The following is a 25,741-nucleotide window of genomic DNA, read 5'->3' on the forward strand; positions in this document are numbered from 1 at the left end:
GTGCTGGTACCAGAACCTGAGAGGTTCCTCCTGGTCGGGTGTTTCCTCGGGAAGGAGTCGCCCTTACGGGTTGTGATGGATCATAGCAGCCCTCCTTTGGACCTCGATCTCTGTCTGATGAAGTTCTTCAAGTCCTCTGGAAGCGACCTCTCGAAGCGCTCCCTCGACATAGCTAGTCTGTTCTTCAGTGAGCGTGGAGTCAGTGCGTTGCACGCGCAACAACCTTCCCAGCCGTGGTCGGGGCCAAGGCAGAGGAGGCAAAGAGCATGGGGGTCCGACATAGGGAAGAGCCCATCGCAGTCTGGACACCTGATGAAGTAGACATGCGCCGGGGAGGAGCGTAACGCCGGAGGACCAAGTACCTAAATGACAGATCAAAGAGAAAAAGATAGAAGAATCCGGGGAAGAGCGTGTGGTATTACATGGCAGAGTCAAACTCAGGAGTGCTGGTGAAATTGGCCCCTTCACGTCTATGCGGAAAAGGGGGCTGGGGAGTGGCGTCGGTGCGCGGAGTCAGGGGAGCGCATGCTCCCAGGGCTGCGCCCCTGCGCCTCTGAAGAAGTTTTTTTTCTGGTGAAAAAGGTTCTGTCTACCGTCCCTAGTGAGGGACGCCCATGGAGTATGAAGCAAAGGGGGGACGGGACGTAAGAGTAATACATTTCCCAGAGGTTACTCACGCAGAACAAGAGTTTCATATCAGGGCAATCGTACATCGCATGTTGGCCGATATTACAAATATTGTTAAGTGCACTTCCACACACTACGATATTCTAAACACGTATAAACTGATAAAGGAAGGACAAAACCCTTTACAAGCAATAATAAACAGTTACAGAAGCAAGGAAAAAAACAGTAAGTGTGCCATAATGCACCATCTGATGGAGGAAGAAAGATCAAACTTAAATCATCTATATCTAGAATATTCTGAGAAGAGGGGACCATCAGCCAAATTTGATAAAAGTTGAGTGGTGTTTGTGTAGAGTTCATATACAAACCTTCTGCTCGTCTCATTAAAAATCCTTTCACAGGGAGACCAGACTCTTGCATGTCCATGTTGTTTTCCCTTTGAGTCGTCTGTGAAAACCCGCTCTAGGCTTTGGGTAAGGCAGAATTCCACTAACATAACAAGAGTTCTTTCACAGATGTGAGGTGAAATGAAGGTACAGAAGATTTTTAAATAATGTGTGGGGCATGGCAGCAGGAAGGAAAGAAAGAATTGGAAAGAATCTTGGTACTGGGGATGGATTTCTGGAGCTTATGGGTGTATTCTTCCATTGAGATAATTGCCCAGGCTTGAGGAGGTGGTGGTGAGGGATGGCTCCAGAGAGGGGTAACAATGTTTTAGTGTGCAATGTAGTCAGAAAGAGGTGGGATGCACAGTGGAGTTGCCAATAAATATTTCACATTTACTTAATTTCTTTTAAATGTTCTTTGTCTAATATTGTGAATGGAAAGCACCCACAATACCTCTTAGTAAATTGTAATTTATTTCCTAAAACATATACAGATGCTCAGCTGCACAGGAATGTTGGGGACATCAGATCTAAGCTTGCTTTAACTTGGGGCTGGTATCACATCCAGAGAAGATTAATAGCCCTAATAGGTTAAGCTGTAGCAATTGCTGTATTGTCACATGATGCTTGTTTTTTAAAGCAACTCCAAATAGCCTACTTCCCATAGCTTTGCAATGGAAATATATTAAACATAACGGCGAGCCTGTGGGTCCATTAAAAATGAGTGATTGTGGGGGAGCCACCAGGGGGCGCAGAGATGTTCTGACCCATCTCCGTCTGTCTCCTCCTCAGTGGCGGCAAAAGGGACCTGAGCCCCCCCCCCCTAAAATTCCCTGAAGTGGCCATCCGACCCCCCCCCCCCCTCAAGCCTCAAGCCCCCCTCATCCCCCTCCAAGAGGGGCCTAAAAACCGGGAGCAGCGTATGGTGGAGACTCTGGAGTTCCTAGCCCCCATATTCTCAAAGATACGCTTCCTGCCAGAGGAAGCGGGTCTCACGCCCACGACAGCTCGCTCCTCAGCTCCACGCTTAACAAGTCAGAGCAACGGTGGGCAACCGCCTAACCCACTGACAGTCACCGTGGGCTTGCTGTCTTCTCTAGCCTCCACCCGCAAGGATTGCATGGACACTTGGCGAGGCTGCAAACACATTGATTCCCTCAGCCATGGTTAGTTTGCCAGAGGCACCAACTCGCAGGCCCTTCCCCCACTGGACACGAAGATCTCTGAAGCCCGCAACTGAGGGACGCTGCACCGTAACACTGAGGAGTCTGCATTGGAACAGGTCAGTGCTCTGGCCTCCCCCTCCCCACTCCCTGCCCCTCACGGCCCTTCTGGTGCCCCGTCCCCTTCCCTCAACACCACAGCCCAGACAACAGGGGTAGAGCCGGAGCCGCGGAGCCTGTGGACCCACTTCCGTTGCCGCGGGGGTGCTGGGGCGGCCTACGGCCTCAAAACAAGAAGTGATCGGAGGGGGCACATGGACCCCCAATTAACTTCTTCGGTCTCCGGCGAGAGATCCCAGGTGGGAGAGGCACCCCTGTGCATTGCCTAACCAGACCTACAACGTAAGGAAAACTGCCCTCCACCAGCGGATGCCCGGCCCACAGCACCTCTCCTGAGACCGGAAAGAGACATGCATTAACCCTGTGGGTGTCCATAAACCCACCACCCGCCAACTTCAGCAGCTGCTCCCTCCTGGGCCTCTTCTGGCTCGGGGAGACCAGTCACTGATCACTTGCTATGTGCTTATTCCTGCAACAGCCCTGGGTAGAGGGTGACCCTGGCGTTGTCCCCGACGGCCAAGCACTCATCTTGATCCTCGACCTGCCCAGGGAGCCCGACCCCTCGTTCATTGAGGTCCAGGACTAATCATCACCCCCTGCTGCGATGGGGGCCGACCCCTGAGCCTCGGGATTCTGCTTGGAGTGGTGTCCTGCTGTCGCCCCCAGGAGTGCACCCGGTCTGCGTGTGGGTCCCGAGTTTTGCCTCCGTGCTTCAGATACCTCCCGCTGAGCTGACCCGGGCCTATGGCCTCCCAGGATGTCTTTATCTACACAAACTACTGGCCCGCTGAGTCTCCTTGCGGCTGGGAGGACAGCCTGCTCACCCGCCTTCGACTGACCACCACTCAACGGCGCCCCAAGAGCCATCTAATGAGACATGCACCCAGCGGATTGAGAAACCGACCCTTAGAGGCCTTAGCGATCGCCCACTAGCCCCTGTGAGACCCTCCTGCCTTTGCGGTGGCACTTTGGGGGCTGTTCTGGATGAGTTGCCATCTGCAAATCATCCATAACAGGACTGCAAGACTTGTCCTTAGCCTCAAGCCCAGGGATCGTATCACTCCTGGACTGAAATCTCTGCACTGGCTCCCAGTGGCTGTGAAGATTAAGTTCAAAACCCTCTGCATCGTCCACAAGGCCTTCTGGGGTCTGGGGCCTCAATACCTTCAGCTCTCTCTTCCCAAATATCTTCCTTCTTGAGCTCTTCGCTCATTCGCCTCCATCTCCCTCAGGGTCAGTCGCTTCTCCAAGCAACGAGTTGGTGGTAGATCTCGTTCTTCGGCTGGGGCCTCCCTATGGAACAGCCTCCCTGCCTCCCTAAAACTTGAGGAGAACCATCTTCGGTCCCGGAAGCACCTTAAAACCTTCCTCTTTGCTTCTGCTTTCTCTCCACCTCTCCCCTGCTGAATTCCTGGCCGATACTGAGACTGCACTGGTTACCTGGCCACCCTTCTGTTCTCGGGCCCAAGCCCTGCCAGTTGCATGCCTGCACTGCCTCCCTGGCAACCCCTGCACCTGGGGACTGTTTTCTGTATCCCTACAGTCCCCCCACCAGCACTTACATCTGCACTCAGCCTGCACTTACCGCCAGCTGGCGGTTTTTCATTTATCTCGTTTATTTTATTATCCGATGTACAGCACTTTCCCCTCCACCTTCTCCTCCCCCCGCACTTTTCTCTTTCCCACTTCCCTTGCACTTGCACGATCTGAATGACACCTAGCCTAGTAAGATCGTTGTCTGTCTTGCCTCTGTTCCCCCTCCCTTGCCTTGTCGCGCCTTGAAACACTTGTGTATAGGCGTGTTATAAATGCCATATCATATATCATATCACCCTTTCCCACAGCCTTTGCCCTTTAGAGTATAAGGAATTCCTTGTTGCAAACTACGAATTAACTGGGCTGAATCACTTAAGAAATTTCACCACGACCCTACCTCGCCACCCAGGCGCATCAACATGCCCTCCTCCTCACAATCCGAAGTAGAGGAAGCCCAGACAGTGAGTAAGGGCATGGTGCCCTCCTGGACGAGATCAGGGGCTTTCGGGCTGACATTGGAAAAAGACTTGACGGTCTAGATAAGAAAGTAGACATCATGGACGATCAAATCCAGGCCCTCGACGCATATCGCACCTCTGCTGAGTTATTGGAGACCCAAATAGACATGCACCTCTCAGAACTGGAGAGGGAGGAAAAGTGCACCCTCAAGATGGAAGACTTAGAAAACAGAGACCACGCAACAACTTGAGATTCCTGGGCTTTCCGAAGCGGGAGGGCGAAACAAACTGATATCACAAGATCTATCAATGCAGTGGTTAGAAAACTCTGATGAAGCCAACATCAACAAACCTACAATTGATAGGGCCGACAGGGCGGGTGCGAGCACCAAAGGTCAGAGGTCAATGTTAGCGAGATTCCACTATTTTTCAGAAAAATACTTTTTTGGGAGCTGCCAAGGAAGAGGGGCCCTATAGTGTGGGAAAACTCCCAACTATTTACCAGGATCTCTCATCGTTTACCCTGGCGAGACAAGGCTGTGTGGCCCCCTGACAAAGTGGCTCCAGACCAACGGGTGAGATACAGATGGGGTTTCCCGAATTCCCTATCATCTGAATACAAAGGATCTAAATACTCTCTAATAACGTAAGATGACATCCACAAGGTGACCCTGGGAGCTCTTGGACGACAATGCCCCAGAAGGCAACTCGGAAGCCCAGGGGAGAGAACTAACGAAATCTCAGAAGGCAACCGGTTTTGTAGAAAGACAACGCGTCCGCAGCAACAGAAGATTCCGGAGAGTGACCCCGGCTTCCCTGCAAGCTTCCAACGGTTGATGACCATCTCCACACAAAATGCGGAAATCCGGGGCTTTGCAAGCTGCCCGACACTGCCGGGGGCGAAACTCTGGGACCAACACAATGGCAGTCTTAACAACTCAGCAGGACTGGCCAGATCTTTGGCCAGTTTGCCGTTTTGGAGCTGGCTCCTGCCGCATGGCGGACCCAGGATCCTGAGCTTGAAACTTTTGTCCTGGGAGCGCTTTGGTTGATTTACAGGGATATCTTTGTGCTTTATCGTTTAACGTTTCTTGGGCAGGGTGGGGGGGTTCAGGGGATGTTCTGTAATGTGTTTGTGCTTTTTGTGAGGGGGGGCTCAGAGGTGTTATGGTTTTCATGTTAACCCCGGGGGAGGTGGGGAATGGGGGCCTGGCCCATCGGCTACTTCTATGTCGCAGGCAGTCCAGGCACTTTGGGGGTGGGGGGGGGGAAATCGGGGGAGTTTGGGGTGGCGAGTTGGTCGGGTTTCTTATTCTTTACAATTTCCTAAACTACCAAGTCCTAATCCGATATTCTCGGGGTCCTGCACGGTCTCGCGAATTCAGAACCTAGCCTGCCAAGTTGGGGACCACCCATAACGCTGATAACACGGGAAGGTGCATGAGAATGGGTGGTATGGAACCACCCCTTAGAACTAGGTCCATAAAAGAGGTCTTCCATGCCTCTGCCCTAGTTAAAAAGAGGGGTACTGCTCTCTTGGTGTCCCCCAGGGCACATTTTGCTCTGAAGGCACAACGCAAAGACCCGGAGGGCTGCTATCTGATGATCAAGGGGGTTATTAGGGGAGCCATGGTTACGCTAATCTCCATCTATTGTCTGAACGAGGTCCAAGACCAGTACTAGGAAGGGATTAAGATCAAAATGATGTCCTTTGTTGAAGGGGTCCTGAATGTAGGGGACGATTTTAACCCCCTGAAAGCGACAGGAAGAGTGAGGCCACCTATTCTGACTCTCAGACCCAACGGCGCATGGCCGCCCGCTTCCAAGAGTCAATGAGGAGCTGGGGCTGACAGACTCCCACACGAGAGGACAAGGGCGTGACCCCCTATTTACGTTCATTTCCAAAGCGCACACTACGTTCTCAAGGATTGACTACATCCTGGTCGACTCCTCTATGCGGGAACGTATTGCCAAATTTACGGTGGAGGCTATTCCGTGGTCTGACCACGACTTGGTAAGGATCCAAATAGGTGTACCGCCGAAATCTTTAGCTAACCCGAAGTGGTCCTGCAGCGATCTGCTGCTGCGAGTTAAAGAACTCTCCCAGACCGTCCTTACTGCAATTAAAGAATACTTTACAAACAATGACAACAGGGAGGCAGGAGTGGAGGGGTTCTGGGAAGCATTCAAGGCCACAATAAGGGGGGTCCTTATTGGTATGGGAGCAAGAAGAAAAAGGGACAAGGAAAAAGAAGAGAAGCTCCTTAGAGAGAAAATTGAATCCATCCAGCCAGGGGGTAAACTGAGGTCCCAAATGTTCCCGGGTAGGTGGGCAGAATTTCAACAACATAAAGCGAAATTGCACGCCCTCTTGGTCAGAGACTGGGCTGACGCTGATCGCTTCCTAGACTTGGAGGCATCCATCTCAGCCCAGTAGGTAGCGGATACTATTAGTCGGATGAAAGGGGGCACCATACCAGTGGACCATGGGTTCACAGTATCCTACTATAAATCTTTCTGCTCCACTTTGGCGCCGTTCATGGCCTACCTGTTTAATACGGCGCTGGAGACTGTCCACCTGCCCCAATCCATGCGTTCAGCCTTGATCGTGGTCATACCGAAATATGGGAAAGAACCCAGAGCAGTGCCAGTCTTACAGACATATTTCCATGATGAATACTGATGTGAAAATCCTGGTGAAACTTCTGGCCAATAGGTTGGCCTGGCACCTCCCCTCACTGGCCAACAGGGACCAGGTACAGGGAGCGGATAATATCAGGAAGACCATGGATGTAATGTACAAATCCACATGCAGGCCTTAGAGGCATACCTTGTATCTTAAGACTCTGAAAAGGCATTAGACCATGTCGAGTGGCTTTATATGGGCAACGTTCTGCAAAGGATGGGACTAGGTGACAAATTTCAAGGATGGATCGCTTCCCTTTATAATAGTCCCACTGCAAGAGTAGCAGTCGATGGAGTCATCTTGTCCCCTCTCCACCTTTCTAGAGGGACCAGACAGGGCTGCCCTATCTACCCCCTCTTGTACGCCCTAGCAATGGAGCCCTTGGCCATTGCCATCAGACGGGACCAGGGGGTCACAGGAATCCAGTGTGGGGATCAAGTCCTTAAACTCTTGCTATTTGCTGATGCTATACTTTGCTACATGTCTAACTTATCTTACGCTCTCCCACGCCTCCTTGACCAGATATGAGAGGTGGGCAGTTTTTCGGTCCTGAAAATAAACCTCTCCAAATCGTCAGTAATGCACATGGTGGGGAAGACGACGGGGTAACCGCAGGAAAGAAAACAATAAAGGGTATGAGAATTGAGTGTAAGTCCACCACGTACCTGGGATTTGGGAACCTTGTTTGAACTTAACTACTCCCTGATCCTTGACTAAATAAAAGTGGATCTACTATGATGGGCCCCACTTACCCTCTACTGGTTTGGCAGAATGGTGTCGGTTAAAATGAATGTCCTCCCCCGCCTGCCCTCCCCACCTCCATACCGGACTCCTCCTTGTCCCTTCATGGCATGGTGCAATAGTTTATTTTGAAGGGAAAATGGCCAAGGGTAAAATATGGGACCCTGACCCTCCCTAGAGACCTGGGGTGGGGGTGTGGGGGGGTGGCGGGGGTGACGCCTTCCAGACTTTAGATTATACTACAAGCACAGCTCTGGGTAATGTTGGAACACTTACGAGATTATATGGGCACCTACTGGACATACATAGAGGACACCCACATTCGCCCCAAGAAAGTGAGAGACCTCCTGTGGTCACCTCCTGGAGCTATCCACCTCAGATCCCACACTACATTGGCAGTCCTCTGGGAAGCCTGGAAGCGTAACAAGGCTACTGTTATATTGTTTTATTAACACACCAACTTTTCCAACATATAGGACATTCACATATATGCTTCACAATCATTCCGCATGTTTTGCATCTCAGTCCTCCCACCTCCCACCCCCTTAACTCTAGCCCTTACTCCAATACCTCTGAATTCATTCCTCCGGTTTTATCCCCCTCTTTGTTCTCAAGCGCATCCTCTTCACTAAATTCAGCCTGAGGGAGTCCCACCATCGTTGTGACTAGTTGTTTCCACTCCATTAGGGGTCCCACCTACCACCTCCCCAGGTGACTGTTTCCCACCATGCTGCCGTCTCCACCTCTGCCCATTTCAGGAGGTCGGCCCACCACACCTCTATCCTGGGTCTTTGCGCTGCTTTTCAGCCCATTGCAATTCTCCGCTTGGCCAAGATGTAAGGTAAGTCTTTCATCTTACTGATGTGCTTCAGGTTGCGTGGTCTAACAAAGCCCCCCAGCATGCATGCCCATACTGACTGCACCTCCATCGGAACCCCTTTTTGGGACAGATGTCGTTTGATCGCCATCCAGAATCTGCTCACTTCTGGGCATGCCCAGAACATGTGCATCATCCCTGCATCCATCCACCTCCCCACACCGTAGGCACTTCTGTATCACTGAGCTTCCAAACCTGGCAATTCTACTAGGGGTCATATATGCCCTGTGGGTGACATAACTGGATCTGCTGTAGCCTCGCATTTTGGGACACCGTCTGATACCTCTGGGCCCTCTCCCATTGTCCATCTACCAAGGGTTCTCCTGCCTCCTCCTCCCAGTCCCGTCTCAGTTGGAGCAACTCCTTGCCCACCCTGGTCATCAATAATTCGTAGATTCGAGATATTTCGTGCCCGCCCTCTGAAATGTCGTACATCGTCTCGATGACTATCGGGTTGTTCCGCTAGTCCTGCCCCGGGCCACCTTTCTCGCAGACGCTTAATAATTCTTGTATATGTAATATATCCGCTGTGTACCCCGGTGTCCTCCATTATTTTCTGGAAGGCCAAACCCATCGGTTCCCAGTATCTGGGGATCACTTTTATCATTTGCGTGTGCTCGCCGCATAGCGCCACAAGCGGCACCTGCGGGGAGCTTGGGGTCGGATTCCCCGCTACTTACCACGCCCTGCGCCACATTTTCCGGCCCAGTTCCAGAAATCTCGCACTACCTTGCATCTCCGATTGAGGCAGCCACACCAGCTCTCTCAGAAAGAATGGGGCGGAATCCTTGCTCAACAGTCTAGCTTCGGCCGTCTCTTCGGCGGAGAGCCACCTTACCACATACTGAAGCTGTCCCGCAAGGTAGTATATCTCGAAATTCGGTAGGTTTATACCCCTTTATCACATGGGTTCTGCAACTTCCAAAGGGCCACCCTGTTCCTGGAATTATGCCACAGAAAGCCCCTGCATAAGCTATGGAGCTTTGTGAAAAAACGTTTGGGGAGCATGTATGGGATGTTCGTAAAAATGTAATAGCCTGGGCAGAACCACCATCTTGATCAGGGCCGACCTTCCCATCATGACCAGGGGTAGCTTTGCCCAGAACCCCATATTGTTCCTGATGCCTTCCACCGCTCTTTCTGTGTTGTGTTTATGTTCGTCCGCGGCCGTATGATATACATTAATCCCCAAGTATCGAAATGTCCTGGTCTGCCAAGGTATCGGCAGAACAGGTAGGCTCCTATGTGGGGCTCCTCTGTATCTCCCCAGGGGGAACATGCGCGACTTCTTGGGATTTACTGCTATACCCGAAAGGGTCACATAGCGGTCCATCACTTCCAGGACATACTGTACGTTTTCCTCTGGGAAGCGCAAGTACAGCAATACATCGTCAGCGTATGATATCAGGTGCGGTCCCCCCTTCGTATGGATTCCTATCTCCCCGTACTGTTGTCTAAGACAGATCGCTAGCAGTTCCAATGCCAGAATGTAAAGCATGGGCGACCAGGGGCAGCCCTGTCTAGTGCCCCTACCAAGCTGCCATTTATTTAAGATTATCGCGCCCGTTTTGAGCCTGGCCATTGGGAAGCTGTATATCATCTTAACCCACCTCAGGTACCCTGGTCCCATCCCGTATTCTTTTAGGGCCGCCAACAACCACGGCCGCCTCACAGAGTCAAAGGCTTTTATTGCATCCAGCGAGACTATAGCCCATTCGCCTGGATCCTTCTCTGTCTGTCCTATAATGTGGTGCAGGCTCCTGTGGTTGTCCGTTATATTCCTGCCCGGGACGTAGCCCATTTGATCGGGGTGTAGAAGTTTACCAATTACCCCTTTGAGTCTGTTTGCCAGCACTGCCGTTAGAATTTTACCGTCTTGATTCAGCATGGATAGGGGTCTATATGACCCGCAATCTGTGCTTGGCTTGCATGTTTTTAGTAGCGGTATAATCACCGCCTTTCCCAGAGACTCCAGCAGCCTTCCTTTCTCGAACGCTTCGTTGAGCATGGCCAGCAGCGGGGGGGAAGTACTTCCTGCTTATATGTTTTATAGAACTCACTATGGAGTCCGTCCGACCCCGGGGCCTTGCATGTGGGTAGGTGCAGAACCACTGTCTCTAATTCCTCTATTGTGATTGGGGCGTCCAGGTTCTCCCGTTCCTCATCGTTTAATTTGGGTAATCCTATATCTTTCAGTGTTTCCTGAATCTCCAGTCTCCTCCCCCTGGTCCTCATACAGGCATTTGTAGAAACTAAGGAACCCCTCGCTTACTCCCTCTTGGGTGTCCCAGATCTGACCTCCCTCTGCCCTTATCTCCCTGACCACTGGCCTGGGTGTCTCATTTGTATATAGGCATGCTAACAGCCTTCCTGGTTTATCTCCCCCTGCATGTTGCCCATCAACATATTTTTTATAATTCAGTTTACATAGAATTTCCCAGTGCCCCCTACTAGTTTGCTGTAGCAAGTTCACCTGTTCGGCGTCCTCATGTGAGGTGCCCTCGTTCTGCATCATTTCTTCCAGTTTCTTCTGTGTCTCTTGTAGCTCTCGCTCTATGCCCCCTGGGAGCCCTCTGGATTTGGAGATGGCCGTCCCTCTTACCACCACTTTAAACGCCTTCCATAAGGTTCCCTCTGACTGCACACTCCCTGTGTTCATGTCAAAGTACTCAATGATCTCCTCCCTTAAGTCCTCTTGGAATACAGAGTCCTGCAGGGATTCGGCTCTGAGCGTCCATGCCGGGATTCTAGCTCTGGGAGGCTGGTGTCTCCACCAAGACCAAGGGGGGAGTGGTCCGATAATACTCTCGCCTTGTATTCTGAGCCAAGCATTTCCCCTACAAGTTCCGAAGCGACAAAAATGTAATCCAATCATCGTGTACAGGCCATGCGGGGCAGCGTAGTGTGAGTAATGCCTATCCTTAGGGTGTTGCGGTCTCCAGATATCCTCTAGTCCAAAATCTCTCAACAGGGCCTGTAGCGCTTTCGCGACGGGGGTGGGCTTATTCAGTTTATCATCCGACCTATCCATTCTAGGGTATAGCTTGCAGCTGAAGTCGTCCCCTCATTTAATCTGGCCACCCAGGTGGGGGCTGATTTTATCGTATAGGGCCCTGAAGTAAGCCGTCCTGTCTTGGTTGGGGGCATAGCTATTTATAATGCCCACTTCTCTATTTTCCAGCAACCCACGCATCAAAACCATCCTCCTGTCTGGTTCTGCTGTGGCGTGCAGCATCTGGAATGGCACATGAGGCGCTACGCAGGTAACCAACCCCCTAGCATTAGCAGAGTATGTCGCTCCTATGGTGGTCCCTTTCCACTTTTTCCTAACCACCTCCAGTTTCTCTCTAGTGAGGTGGGTTACCTGTAGCAACGCTATGTCCACTTTCAGCCTTCTCAGGTACATCATTTCCCTATTCCTCTTCAGGTAACTGTTTAGGGTTCTCACGTTCCAGGTGACAATTCTAAGACTACCCAACGCCATGCGTGGATTGTCCCCTGTCCCTCCCTCTGTGTTCCTCCCTACTGTCTCGTTTGGCTTGAATATGAGCTTGTTCCCCTCCTAAAAACAACAAAAAATCCCCCTCTAACCCTCTCACCTCTTCCCCTCCACTACGTTCACAGCACACCTTCCCGCCCCTCTTTCCCTCCCTCCCTCCCTGCCTATCCCCAACTGGTGCCCAGCTCCATCCCTGGATCTTAGGCTCCCCCGCATTTGGTCCTCTCTCGGAATGCCAAGATCAGGTTCCCAGCAGGGTGTCAACGGTCTCCCGGTCACCTACCTAGTCTATTTACGGGAGTGTGAGAGCAGGTTCCGTTAGACTCCTATCTCTGGCGCTATGTTCCTGTGCCCCGAGGATCATATGCATATGGCCTTAATTGCACCTATCCAAGCACCCATATCCCTATCTTATATTCAAGTCCCAGTGTTTGAGTCTGTTGCACCATTAGCGCTGCAGACTTCATTCTACCCATCTGCGCTGTCTTCCTTCTGGATACCCGATTCCGGCAGGCAGCTCTGTGCATCTAGCTACTCCGACGCATCCTTCGGGGTGTCAAAGAACAGTGCCCTGTTCTTGTGGTACACCTTCAGTTTTGCCGGGTATATCAGCATGTATTTGTAGCCTGCTTCCCACAGTCGTCTTTTCACCGAGCCATAGTTCATGCGCCTTCTCTGTACCAGCAGTGTGTAATCCAGGTATGCCGTTATGCTTGCTGATGCCCTCTTTATCGTACCACCCTTCTGGGAGTGCTCTAGGATTTTCTCCCTGTCCAAATAAATCAGCTATTATCGGCCTCGGAGGGGTGGGGGGGGGGGCTTTCAATTCGACCATGGCCGATTCCAGTTTGGTTTCCCACGTCAGTTTCAGGTCACCTATTGCCTCCAGGATTTGCTGATCGTTGCTTGTGGCGTCAGGGCCCGTGGTGGGGGTCCCCTCCTTGCTCCTGGATCCTTCTGCTGTACGCAGCGTTCTGGCCTACTCGTCCAGCGTGGGTTGCTTGCCCTTTGTTTTAGCCTGTTTGGTGGCCATCTTGATGTCGTGCGTTTCTCTGCGGGCGCCCTGGTTATGGCCTTCAGCTCCTCAGGGTCACCTCGTGTTCAGCAGTAGCCCACAGGGGAGGCCACAGTGGGGGTCCCCATGCCCTGGTAATTTGCCCCCAGAGTGGGCTGTGTCCTCCCACGTACTGGAGTGCTATCGTTTCCTATTGTGCTTGTACCCCAACAGCCGATATCTCAGATCACTGCCTGCGCCCCCGGGGCCTGTGGACCCATTTGGGTGTTGTTGCAGCTCTGGCTGCCTCAGCAGGGGGCGTTTCTAGTGAGGGAAGGCTCCAGGGGGTCCCCCACTTTAAGTTGTGCCCCGGGTTATGCTCTCAGCGCCTCATGTGTGCAAAGGGTGGCTCTGCTGGCTGCAGCCACCTTCCTCACTTTGCAACCCACACTGTCCTCGCCGGGGCTGTCAGTCTCGGGGGGGAGCGGTCACTGCACCTATGTGACCGTCCCTCATATGGCTTTCTGTGGTATTCGTTTGCCCCTTGTTTGTCTATCTGCTCGGGGCTGCCCCACAAGGCAGCGCTGGCAGGGCCCACCGAGCCTCCCCCGTGTCAGCCTCTCATCTGTGACCTCCAGAATCGATTGTACCCTTATTGGTGATCTGCGCTCGTGGCGGGTGTGCAGCGCAACAAAGTATCCTCCATGGGCCCCTCCTGGAAGCGCCCGCGTGTGCGTATATTCATGGGCTCAGTGGCGAGCCGTAGTTAAGACGTGCGCCTTCTGGCAGCTAGTGCCGTGCTCCACTCATGCAATCACGGCCTCACCAGTGCCCCTCCTCTGGAGCACCCAAGGCTGGTTGGGGACGCTACGCTGTGCTCCCGCGGGCATCCTGGTATGCACTCCTCGGGGCACCCCTGTCCCCTACGCGTGTCCGCTTACCAGTGCGCCGCGCTGCCACCGCCGGCTTTATTCAGCGCTGCTGCTCTATATAGGCGCTAGAGAGAGGGTCCTCCCCGCTGCATATATTTGTCAGCGCCTTTATTATTGTGGGTTGCCTTTATTATTTATTTTTTGTTATTCATCTGTTTCTCCTCTGCTTCGCACTTTCCACCTCTTCCCCTTCCATGCACTTTTCCCCTCCCCCCTCTCCCATGCACTAGCACGTTCTCAATGTCACTGGGCCTAGTAAGATCGCTGTTTTGTTCTCCCCTGTTCCCCTCCCTTGCTTTGTCGCGCTCTGAAACACTTGTGTACGAGCGCGATAGAAATAAAATATCAATCAATCAAGCGCCGCCTCAGCCTTTCATGGGCAGCCGTGCCTCGGCGCATTGGAGACCCAAGGGCAGTGTGCTTAGGGGTCCGCCCCGCTGTGTCTCGGCTCCTCTGTGTCCGCAGACGCTGGCTCGCCAGCGCCCGTGCCTGCTATGCGGGGGCCCCCATGCGCATCAGCTGGCAGCCGTGTCTGTCCATTGCTTTTTCTCCGCCGTCCTTGTGCTGCCAGCTGGGTCCTTTGTCCTCACCTTCCGACCGCCATTTTATGTTGCCTCACTCGCGGCCACGGCAGTATTCACAGCTCCGGCCCCATGGGTCTCCCAGGCCCCAGGAGTTCACCAAACCTGTGCACCTCCTTCATATGCGGGCATTCAAAGTTTCAGGACTTCCGTGCATCTGCATGTGCACTATTGTAAAGGATCATATCTCGGATCGCAGGAGCTCCTCCAGGACGCGACTCCTCACATGTCTCACATAGCCACGCCCCCGTCTACTTGGCCCTCTCCTCTGAGCTCATTGTGGGGCTCCCCGTTTGACCTGGGTAATAAGGGACTGCGTAAAATATAACAGTGGTCTGATACGGGCCTTGAGAGAGCTGCCCAGTTGTTCAGTCAAAACAGCTTCATCAAGTACGATTCTTTGGCAGAGGCCATGGGTACTAAACCTCAGTCGGTGTTTGAATATTTGCGCCTCAAGGGAATCCTCACAGACCACAAATGGAGTGGGGAGCTTTCTCGCCCTGATTGAAAAAATAATTGCTGAATCGCCTACAAGGAAGGGAGCTCTGTCAAAGATCTACAGGATCTGGAGGGGAGGCAAACCTTTAAGTGGCACTGGGAGGAAAGGGTGGGGGTGGTGTTGGATGACGAAACCTGGGGTTCAATCTGTAAGACAATGCTTGGCGGCTCCTTCTATACGTCAGCAATGGAACATCATTTTAAGATTCTTCATACTTGGCACTTCCCCCTGCGAGACTTTCTGAAATGTTTGTGGGTGTCTCACCGCTTTGCCCTAGGGAATGTAGCCAACAGGGAACGTGGTGCCATATGTGGTGGGAATGCCCCTCTATACAAACATATTGGGCTGAACTCTTGAGCTGGATTAAGGACATGGTGGGTCTCTTCCCCGGAACTGCGCCCCATTGAATTGCTCCTTGGTGATACACAACCCCCCCCCCCCCGAACTCTGAATCAAGTAGCTTCCCGAAAGTGGTGGAGGCCATGCTAAGGACCGGGAGGATAGCCTTGGCCCAGAAATAGAAACAGGCTTCTGCCCCTACCAAAAAGGAGTGTCAGCAATCGCCAACAATAATGTGGACTCTTTCTTGTTTGAGTGGAATGCGGTGTGATACACGAGGGCTGCAAGGCCCTTAAACTTTAAAACCTATCCCCCCCATGGGTGGAGTTGCCCCACATGGCAGGGGGGGGTCCAGAGATCTCCCTTGATTGAGAACCTACGAGCGTGAAACCGAATTAGCCAGTTGTGACTCATAGGTTTGGACTCAATACGGTCTCAGTATATTTTCCCAAACGGACGATTGGGCTTGGTGGCTGTAGTGCGGGGGGAGGGAAAGGGAGACGGTGGGGGGGGGGGGGGGGGGTGAAGGCGGTGTGTTCATGATTATAATACAATGTTTGGTATAACAAAAATGTTCAATAAAAATCAAAGTGGAAAAAAAATGAGTAATTGTTCATTTAACCCCACACCCACATTTTAAAGTGGTACCATATATTTGCTCCAGATAAAGTAATGCTGTTGACAGTTAATGATCAACTGTTAGCTTTTATACTCTTGCATAAGTAGTAAGGCATGCAGCAGCGATAACTGTCACAAACAAGATCTGAAAACCAAAGATTATCCACCCTGCAAGATTTCACTCCTCATGGTTCACAACATGTAGGAGGCCAAACGTAAGTAATGTAATCATTTAAACAAAAACAGAATGTATTGGGCATATTAATTTAGTCTTGAAATCCATATTATACTATTCTTGAAAGCAAGCTGTACAACCTTTGGCTGGGTGCTCTAATCCATCCAAAGAAATCATGTGATTGTCCACATTTTTAGTACTAATGACTGGATATGGTCCATCTTCATAAGAGTCCTAGCAGAAAAGATAAAAACATTTCATCAAGAATTTACTTTAATAAAAAACAATTGCTAGAAAGCATTTGCCTAAGTTTTATTTTGGAATAGTATTCTGGAGTGCGCCATAATGCAGACCATGCCACAATTTGTAAGTGAAAAAAAAAATCGGTATACTGGCAACACCATTTTCCTTTGCACACGCATCTTCAGTATATTGCTACTTAATGAAAGAAATGATTACATTGTGTTAATGGTAATTTTCAAGAACCTTACAAAATTTTAAGTTTGCATAAGGGTAAAAAATAGGACGTTTCATAAATCTCACATCAAATACGTTTAAGGGAAAGGAATTCATGAGATTTATATGAATCACAAAGACATCAGATCATGTCATGCACACCTAATGTTACATCACAGCATACCACTCTTTATTAAATAGAAGAAGGTGAAAAATGGCAAGTTGCAAGCTACCAGCTAAGCATAACAATCACTCGCCCCTTGGGATGAATGCCAGCTTCCCACAGAAGCACAACCGACCATTTCTTACTCGCTAAGAGTGATTTATCATTGGCCACTGGCTAAAATGATTTGATGGCCTGAAGTAGATAAAGAAGTTACTTATAGTAAAGGTCATTTCTTTCCGATGGAATAGTTCCTCCTCCCACAGGGTCCTCATTTTAGAAATATTCTTCAGGAGGAAATCTGGTTTTGAAAACCTTTAGCCACTAGGAGGCTCTCTGCTACTCCACTCAGCACTGCTTGCTCACTTTGGATAGGTTGTGATGGGTGGTGTATATATGGGGCCGGATGCTCCCATGACCTCCGTTCCAACCAGTTTTCCTGCACTCAAAGGCTAAGGAACTATAGAATTGACAAGTCACAAGCTATCTGAATTGCGGGGTAGTTTGGAGGTTGGAGACTGATCTCTGGGACGAAGGACTATGTCAGCAGAAAGACAATTACCAACGTCAAGTAATTTGTTCTTCAAATGGATTCCTTCTGCCCACATAATACCTATCTTAGAAAGAAAAGCAGTACAAAACCTGAAGTAAGGAGCAGCGCAAAGACCCATCAACTTCAAAAAGAAAGCATTGGGCATCCAGACCAACAAACTATATGTGCAATGACAACCAAGACCAAGTAGACGCCTAACCGATGTCAACCAAAGAGATACCCCTCAGAAAAATTGCAGTAGCCGCCAAGCCTCTAGCTGATTTAGCTCTAACACTAGGTACTGCCTTGTTGCCATACTGTAGCATTTACAGTTACTGTAGTGACTACTGTACTCATCTATAGTGCCCTTCCTTCATACTGATGGGAGATTTCATAGAAGGATAACTTCTGGGAGGAGAACTGTCAATGATTTGCAAATATGTTTCACATAACTGCTCGACGAAAACAAGCACTAGTTCTGGAGCTTGTATCCAGACAACAGTGCAAGTAGAAGGCCAAGGGAGTGGACCATGCAAGGGAGTGGACCATGCGGCAGGCTTACTCTTCACATCCCAGGGAACATTACGCAGGAAAGCCACAGCCCTGACCATAGCTCAGATAGCATGAGCGTGCAAGCCCTTTGGAGGGGTGAACGTTTGCAGAAGGTAGCCGTGATCTGTACCTGAAACAAGCCACTTGGCTATGGTGGCCTAGGAAGCCCGAGTACCATGGTGATGTTCCCCAAAGGTAACAAATAGGACAGACTGTCTAATCTGTTTGGGTCTGTGAATATAGATATTAAGACCCATGCTGGCATTGAAGGAATGAAGAACCTGCTCTACTGGAGATTGAGGGCTGAAAAAAAGTGGGAAGAACCACTCACGAATATGGCATGAGAATTCCACCTTAGGAAGAAAAGCAGGGTAGTTTCTTAGAACCACTTGGTCCTTGTGAAAGATAGTATATGGCTCACTAGTACAAAAGGCTTGTATCTCACCAACTCTCCAAGCAGATGTGAGGGCCACCAAAAGGGCAGCCCTTCCAGGAAAGAAAGTTCAGGTCAGTAGAAGCCAATTGCTCAAAGGGCATATTTGCCATGGTGGTCGCAAACAGATCCACTTGGGGTGCCCCCAGCATTGGAAGATGGGCTCTGGGACAGAATGATAGATTTCCCATTTGTGAACCAAGGAGTTCAATCTGCTCAGTAGTTCGTTTTGTGTGTGGCGGTCTATCAGAAGAGGAGTGGCTTTGAATTGCATACAGTGGTCGACAGCCCACTCTCATATCGATATGGTCAGCGGACAGAAAAGCAGGAATTTGGTCCCTCCTTGCTTGTTCCGGTAGCACATAGATGTATAAGAAAAAGTTACTTATCCCTGGTAATGTTCTTTCGACTGTATGTTCATCCAACGTATTCCTAATCTTTGACATGAGCTGTGGACACTTCCACAGCACGGCTGCTTTGGAATTTTATCTCGGCACAGGGCGCCCTGCATCAAGTCGATGGCCCTCTGAGGCCTCCGTCGAGGGTGATATCATTGGATGTTAAAAGTAGCATGCACGGCGCCCGTAGCCTCAGTTCTTGTTTTTCCCCCTCTCCTTGTGTAGCAGAAGTGGCCACCAATCAGGCCTGACCGTACTCAGCCTTGTTGGAACAAAAGCTGTAATAGCATGGGGAAATTCTACAGAGGGGTAGGCTGGGAGGGCGATGGGGAAAAGGTTGGAGGAACATCCAGTCGAAAGAACGTTACCAGGGGTAAGTAACTTGTTCCTCGAATGGATTGTGTCCTCCAACGTATTCCTCATCTTTGACAGACTCCCAAAGCAGTATCCGTGATTGGAGGAGGGTGAAGAATTTAGCAAGATTCGAAATTAAAGGGCAGAATAAAGGACTGCCTTACCAAACGCCACATCCTGAGCATGGGAAGTATCCTGGGAATAATGCTTGGTAAACATGTGTATGGAACACCACGCTGCAGCATCACAAATGTTTTTTATAGGGACACCCCTTTGCAGGGCTGTCAACGTAGCCATGCCTGTGGTGGAATGAGCACGCAAGCCCTCAGAAAGGACCTTGCACGCCAAAGTATAGCATTCAGAAATAGCGAGGATGATCCACCTAGACAAGGTCTGTTTGGACACAGCCTGGACTAGTTTGTGCCCGGTGCACCCCACAAAGAGCTGGTCATCCACTCTCACCTTTGACATTCTGGAAACATAAAAGCTCAAAGCTCTCCTAGGGCCCAACCTATGAAGCCTTTCCTCTTCCTTATTAGGATGCGGAGGAGGATAGAAGGCAGGTAGCACAATTTTTGGACTCAAATGAAAGTCCGAAACTACCTTAGGTAGAAGGAGGGTCTGGTTCTCAACACAAACCTGTCCTTATGGAAAACAGTAAAGGGTGGCTTGGAAGAAAGTGCCTGCAACTTGCTCACTTTGCGTGCAGTCGTGCGATCAACCAACAGAACAGTCTTAAAGGTTAACAACCGCAATGGACATGAGTGGAATGGTTCAAATGGAGCACCCATCAGAAACTTTAATACCAAGTTACAGTCCCAAACCGGAACCTGAAATGGTGAAGGCAGGAACACATTTGTGAGCACCTTCAGAAATTGAGTAACCAAAGGAATCCTAAAATAAGAGCATTCCTGGGACGAGCCCTTAAAGATAGAGCGAGCTGCTAGGTAACCTTTAATGGTCCCCATCTGAAGACCCTTGTGGGCTAAAGAAAGCAAAAAGGATAGCACATCTGGGGTTGAACACTGAAAAGGATTAATTTCTTTTCTCTGCACAAGTCGCAGAACTTATGGCAACGGCACAGAGACTTTGTTGCCGGTCTCCTGGCCGAAAGCAACACCTCCATTACGTCATCCGGTAGGTCCCAATCCTTGTATCTCAACCTTTCAGAAACCAAGCGTGAAGGTTGAGTCTATTGACCTCGGGATGGAGAACCCGACCTCCCTCTCGCGAGAGAAGATCCTCTCTTTGGGGAAGATGCATCGGAGGACAGATGGACATTTCGAGAAGGTCTGCGTACCACGATCTCCTGGCCAAATCTAGGGCAACTAGGATCATGCAGGACCTGAACTGTCTTAACCTGCTGAGAACTTGAGGAATGACGGGGACTGGAGGAAATGCGTACGGTAGCGTTAATTCCCAATCCACCACGAACGCGTCTCCTAGAGCTCCTCTCAGAGGGAATTCCCTTGAGCAGTACTGCTTGCACTTCCGTTTGGCCCTTTCGCGAACAGATCCACTTGAGGGGTTCCCCAAAGGGCGGAGAACTCTTGATGGCCTTCCTGAGCTATTTCCCACTCGTGGGAGACTGCGCTTGGCCTGCTCAGAGCATCTGCTGCCGTGTTCTCCTCTCCTGCCAGATGAACTGCTGCTAGGGAGAATTCTTGAATTGCCCAGAACCACCGCTACATTGCCTCTATGCACAGTGGAAGTTACCCCACACCTCCTCTTGTTGAGGTAATGCATGGCCACTGTGTTGTCTGTCATAATCAGTACATTCTTCCCCCACACCGACAGCAGGAAAGCCTTCAGTACTAGCCTGATTGCTCTCAGCTCCAAAAGATTGGCAGGCCACCAAAGATGATCCTGGGAGACCCTGACCGGAACCTGATGGCGATCTGACATCTTACCTGAGAATTGGTACGGGACTCCAGCACCAGAAAAATGTAGGATGCCATGAGGCCGAGCAACCTTAAGAATTCGAAGGCCGGAGGACTCTGGGCACTCAGAAATGTGGTTGCCATCGGGAGAATGTTCAGAACCCTCACCTTGGGTGGCGAACACTTACCCAAGGAAGTGTCTAAGACTGCCCCAATGTACTGGAGCTAATGGGAAGATGACATATGGGACTTCTTGAAATTGAGGGAGAAGCCCAGTATGTGAAGGGAGTGACAGGTAACGCTGAGATGAGCCAAGGCTTGTTCGGGAGACCACGCCCTGATCAGCCAATCGTCCAGGCAGGGGTAGACGTGAATCTTCCCTTTCTGGAGATGCGCTGCCACTACCACCATCAGTTGGAACAAGTTACTTATCTGTAACTGTTGTTCTCCAGCATGGGTCTGGCATGGATTCACATGAATATTCCCCGTCGTCAGGCTGGGAATCCTCGGTAAAGGAAACAATCAGCATCAGTTTTGTTTCTGATCTGTCTTTCTTAGTAGTAACCAATCACTGATCTCTGGGTCATACTGGCCCACAGCCAAGGACTGTCCTCTACCTAAGCCCCTCCCCTGGCAGCCATCCTCAGATCTGGTAGCACGTAAAGTGGCAGTATGACCAAGTGAAGAGCCGCAGCGGGGAAGGAGGGAGGGTTTGTATGTGAATCCATGCCAGACCCATGCTGGAGAACAACAGTTACAGGTAAGTAACTTGTTCCTTCTCCAGCATGGGGTCTGGCATGTATTCACATGCTCATGAATATAAGAATACATAGCAGTACACACATGCACAACCACGGAAGGTGGCAAAAGGCTCAACATTAAGCATTACATAAACTCAACATTAAGCAACTCTTACCTCCCCACCAGGCCCACCTTCAGGCAAACAGGTTGCGCAGCATTGCTTGGCCGACTCTGGACTCCTCCCTGGAATTCTGGTTGACGCTGTAGAATCTCGTGAAGGTGTGCATTGACCTCCACGTAGCAGCCCTGCAGATGTGCAGCAGGGGCACACCAGACAAGAACGCCGTAGTTGCAGCGATCGCTCTGGTCGAATGGGCGCTCGGACGGCCGGGCAACGGTCGGTTTGCCAACCGGTGACAGTGCATGATGCAGCCGGAGAGCCATCTGGAAATGGAAGCCTTCGAGAGAGCCTTCCCCTGGTTCACAGCTCTAAAGTTCACAAACAGCTGTGATGTCTTCAGAAAACTCTTCCTTCGGTCCACATAGAACATAAGTGCTCTAGCTACATCCAGCGAGTGCAAAGTCCTCTCGGCCGGCGACAAAGGCGACGGGAAGAAAACTAGTAACACCAAGGGCTTGTTAAGATGGAAGTCCGATGGCACCTTGCTCATGAAGGAGGGGTGCGTCCTCAGCACCATCTTTGTATCGTGAAAAGTCAAGTATGGGGGCTTGCAGGATAGGGCCTGAATCTCTCCCAGGTGTCGTGCGGAGGTGATGGCCAGCAGGAACGCTGTCTTCCACGACAAGAACTTCAAAGGAGCCGAATGCAAAGGCTCAAATGGCGGCCCCATGAGCCTGGTCAGCACCACGTTGAGCTCCCACGCCGGGGCTGGAGCCTTCACCAGCAAGAACGATTGGAACAGTCCTTTCATAAATTCCTTCACCAGTCGATGAGACCACAAGGACGGCCGTCCTGTAGTTCTGGTGTATCGGGAGATCGCCGCCAGATGTATCCTGATGGAAGTGTGAGCTAGTCCAGCCTTGGCCAGCGACAGTAGGTATGGTAGCACTTGAGGTGCTGTAATCCGCAGAGGGTTGATCTTCTGTGCACGGCACCAGACAGAGAACCTCTTCCACTTATGTCCGTAGCATTTAAGAGTTGAGGACACCCTGGCTTTTACAAGCACCTCTCTGCAGTTAGCCGGGATATCGTACCCTCCAAACTCTAGTGCTGCAGGAGCCAGGCCTGCAAGTTCAGCGACTCCGGGTCGTGATGAAGGATGGCGCCTCCTTCTCTGGAAAGAAGATCTGCGTCCGTCGGCTACTTGACTGGTGGGGACGCTGACAAGTCCAGAAGGTCCGGGAACCAGATCTGCCTCGGCCACGCCGGTGCGACGAGGATCATCTTGCACCGGGACCTCTTGAGCTGGTTGATGAGTCAGAGCGGCAACTGAGGGAACGCATATAGGAACAGGCCGTCCCAGGGGAACGAGAAGGCATCACCCATGCTCCTCGGCTGGGGAAACCTGCTGGCGAACCTCTGGCATTTGGAGTTCGGCGCCATCGCGAACAGGTCGATCTGGGGTTTGCCCCATCGCTGAAAGAGTAGATCCACTTGATCCTGGCGTAAGTTCCCACTCGTGGCACGAGCGCAGCTCTCTGCTGAGTGAGTCGGCGATGGTTTTTATCCCTGCTAGATGAAACGGCACCAGAAACATCCCTTGGGCAACGGCCCAGTGCCACTGATCCTGGGCTTCCTTGGATAGGGCAGGGGATCCGGTTCTGCCCTGCTTCCGAATGTAGAACATTGTGGTGGTGGTGTTGGTGGTGAAGATCCTCACCATCTTGCCCTTCACTGCACGGAGCTCCAGGATGTTGATGTGGAGCGGCTTCTCCTCCGGGAGCCAGAGGCCTCTCGCGTGAAGATCTCCGGTGTGTGCTCCCCACCCCTCCAGGGAAGCATCCGTCGTCATCGTTACCTGGTGGGCTGGGGTCTGAAAGTCTGTCCCTGCTGCCAAATGAGCGTGGGTGCCCCACCACCAGATCGCTCGTCGGAAGGTCTCGTTGAGAGGGATCCTGTCCTCGAAGCTGCCTGTCGCTTGGATCAAGCGGGCGTCGAGGAACTCCTGTAGAGGGCGCATCCGAAGCATGCACAGGCGCACGAGATATATGTAAGAGGACATCATCCCAGGGAGGGACTTGATGGACTTCACCCTGGCCACGTCCGTGGCCAGCAGACGCTGCACCTTGCCCAGGATGGCCTTTGTCCTTTCCTCCGACGGCGAGGCCAGACGAGCCACTGTGTCGAGCTTGGCTCCCAGAAACAGTGCGACTTGCAAGGGGATAAGGTGGGATTTCGGGAAGTTGATGGAGAACCCCAGGTCCGTGAGCAGCTGGACGGTCTTCACTGTGTGTTCTACGGCGAGCTCCCTTGTCCCTGCACGGATGAGCCAATCGTCCAGGTACGGGTAGACGTGGATCCCTTGCATGCGCAGCCGCTCCACCACTGGTGCGAGGCACTTGGTGAAAACCCTGGGTGCCGACTTCAATCAGAACGGAAGGGCCTTGAACTGGTAGTGCCGTCCTTGGACCACGAACCGGAGGAACTTTCGGTGTCCTTTTAGAATGGGGATGTGGAAGTATGCATCCTCCAAATCCAACAACGACAGGAAATCGCCCTCCTCCAGCTGTACTAGCACGTGCTGGAGGGTGACCATCTGGAACTTCTGTGCCTTGATGTACTTGTTCAGTCGTCGCAGCTCTGGTCTTCTTTTTCACAAGGAAGTACCTTGAGTATACTCCGGAGCCCCAGAGCCTCTTCGGGACGAGCTCGATGGCACCTTTCTTGAGCATCGCCCTTACCTCCAGTAGTAGTTGAGGGACGTGGTTTTCCTTCCTGGCCATGGGATGAATGCGGGGGCACTTTTTTAGAAACTCGAGGGCGTGCCCCCGGGCCAGGGCATCCAGCACCCAACGGTCGGTGGAGATGGACTCCCACACGCTGACGAACTTCGCCAACCGGCCTCCCACCGGGGTGCTTCGGTGGGGGCCCGACGCCACGGTCGGTTCAGTCTTGCTTGCAGGACGCCTTGCCGCCTTGGCCTCCCTGGCGACGATGATGAGATCCACCCGACTTACCTCGTCCCCTATAGGCTTCTTGCGACGAGGAGCGGGCCGCCTGGCGGTACGTAGAGGAGCCACCGCCAAATCCCTTGGAAGCACCTTGCTTGCCTCCGGAGTTCCGAAAGGACGCCCGTCGTTGCTGGAGAACTCCTAGGGGCCGAGCCGTCTCAGTGTCCGCCTTGATGGCTTGGAGGGACTCATCCACTGTTTTCCCAAACAGGTTGTTCCCGTCGAAGGGCATGTCCAACACCTTGGTCTGTACGTCCTGGCGGAAATCCATCGCCTTGAGCCACCCACGCCGTCTAAGGCAAACACTGTTGAATAGCTGGCGGAAACCGGTGTCGGCAATGTCTGTTGCCACCGTTATGGCGTGGTCCGATGCCACCTCACCTTCCTGCAAGATCTCCAGGGCCTGCGCCCTCTTGTCGTCCGGTAGGAAGTCCAACAGGGGGGCGATCTTGTACCACAACTCCCTGTCATAGCGGGCCACGATCGCAAGGGCATTGGCCGCCTTAATCGTTGTTGCCGCCGACAAGATAAGTCATCGTCCCATCGCATCCAGCTTCTTTCCTTTGCCGTCCGGCAGGAAGTTGACGTTGAGGCCAATGCCCCCCCCTGCTTTCTTCTTGGCCGCCGCTGAGACGACCAAGTCAGGGATCGGTTGTGCCCTAAGGCACAGGAGGGGGGGCGTGCGTCGAGGACCCGGTACTACTTCTCGTACCGATCCCTCTTAGCAGGCATCGAAGATTGGTTCTTGAGAAGGGCTCGTCCCAGATGTCATCCAGCAGAGGCATGGCGAGGACCGTCTTCCTCTTGGCCTCGGGCCGTTGGTAAAGGAACCCCTCCTCCTTCTCTTCGGGGCAGAGCTGGAAAAGCTC

At 51.7% G+C, this 25,741-nt stretch overlaps 1 protein-coding gene across 4 annotated transcripts in view; it reads right to left on the reverse strand.

Annotated features, from left to right (window-relative positions):
• Positions 1–25,741, reverse strand: part of TRAPPC8 (trafficking protein particle complex subunit 8) — a 2,435,788-nt gene that overhangs the window by 1,834,337 nt on the left and 575,710 nt on the right. For all 4 annotated transcript variants that reach the window (XM_069620968.1, XM_069620966.1, XM_069620965.1 and 1 more), the window contains one exon: positions 16,372–16,465. In XM_069620968.1, coding sequence (XP_069477069.1) covers positions 16,372–16,465 — 94 coding nt within the window. The remainder of the gene's footprint in view (positions 1–16,371; positions 16,466–25,741) is intronic.

The sequence above is a fragment of the Ambystoma mexicanum genome, chromosome 5q, assembly GCF_040938575.1.
Source record: "Ambystoma mexicanum isolate Mex_15411 chromosome 5q, UKY_AmexF1_1, whole genome shotgun sequence".
NCBI classification, from domain to species: domain Eukaryota; kingdom Metazoa; phylum Chordata; class Amphibia; order Caudata; family Ambystomatidae; genus Ambystoma; species Ambystoma mexicanum.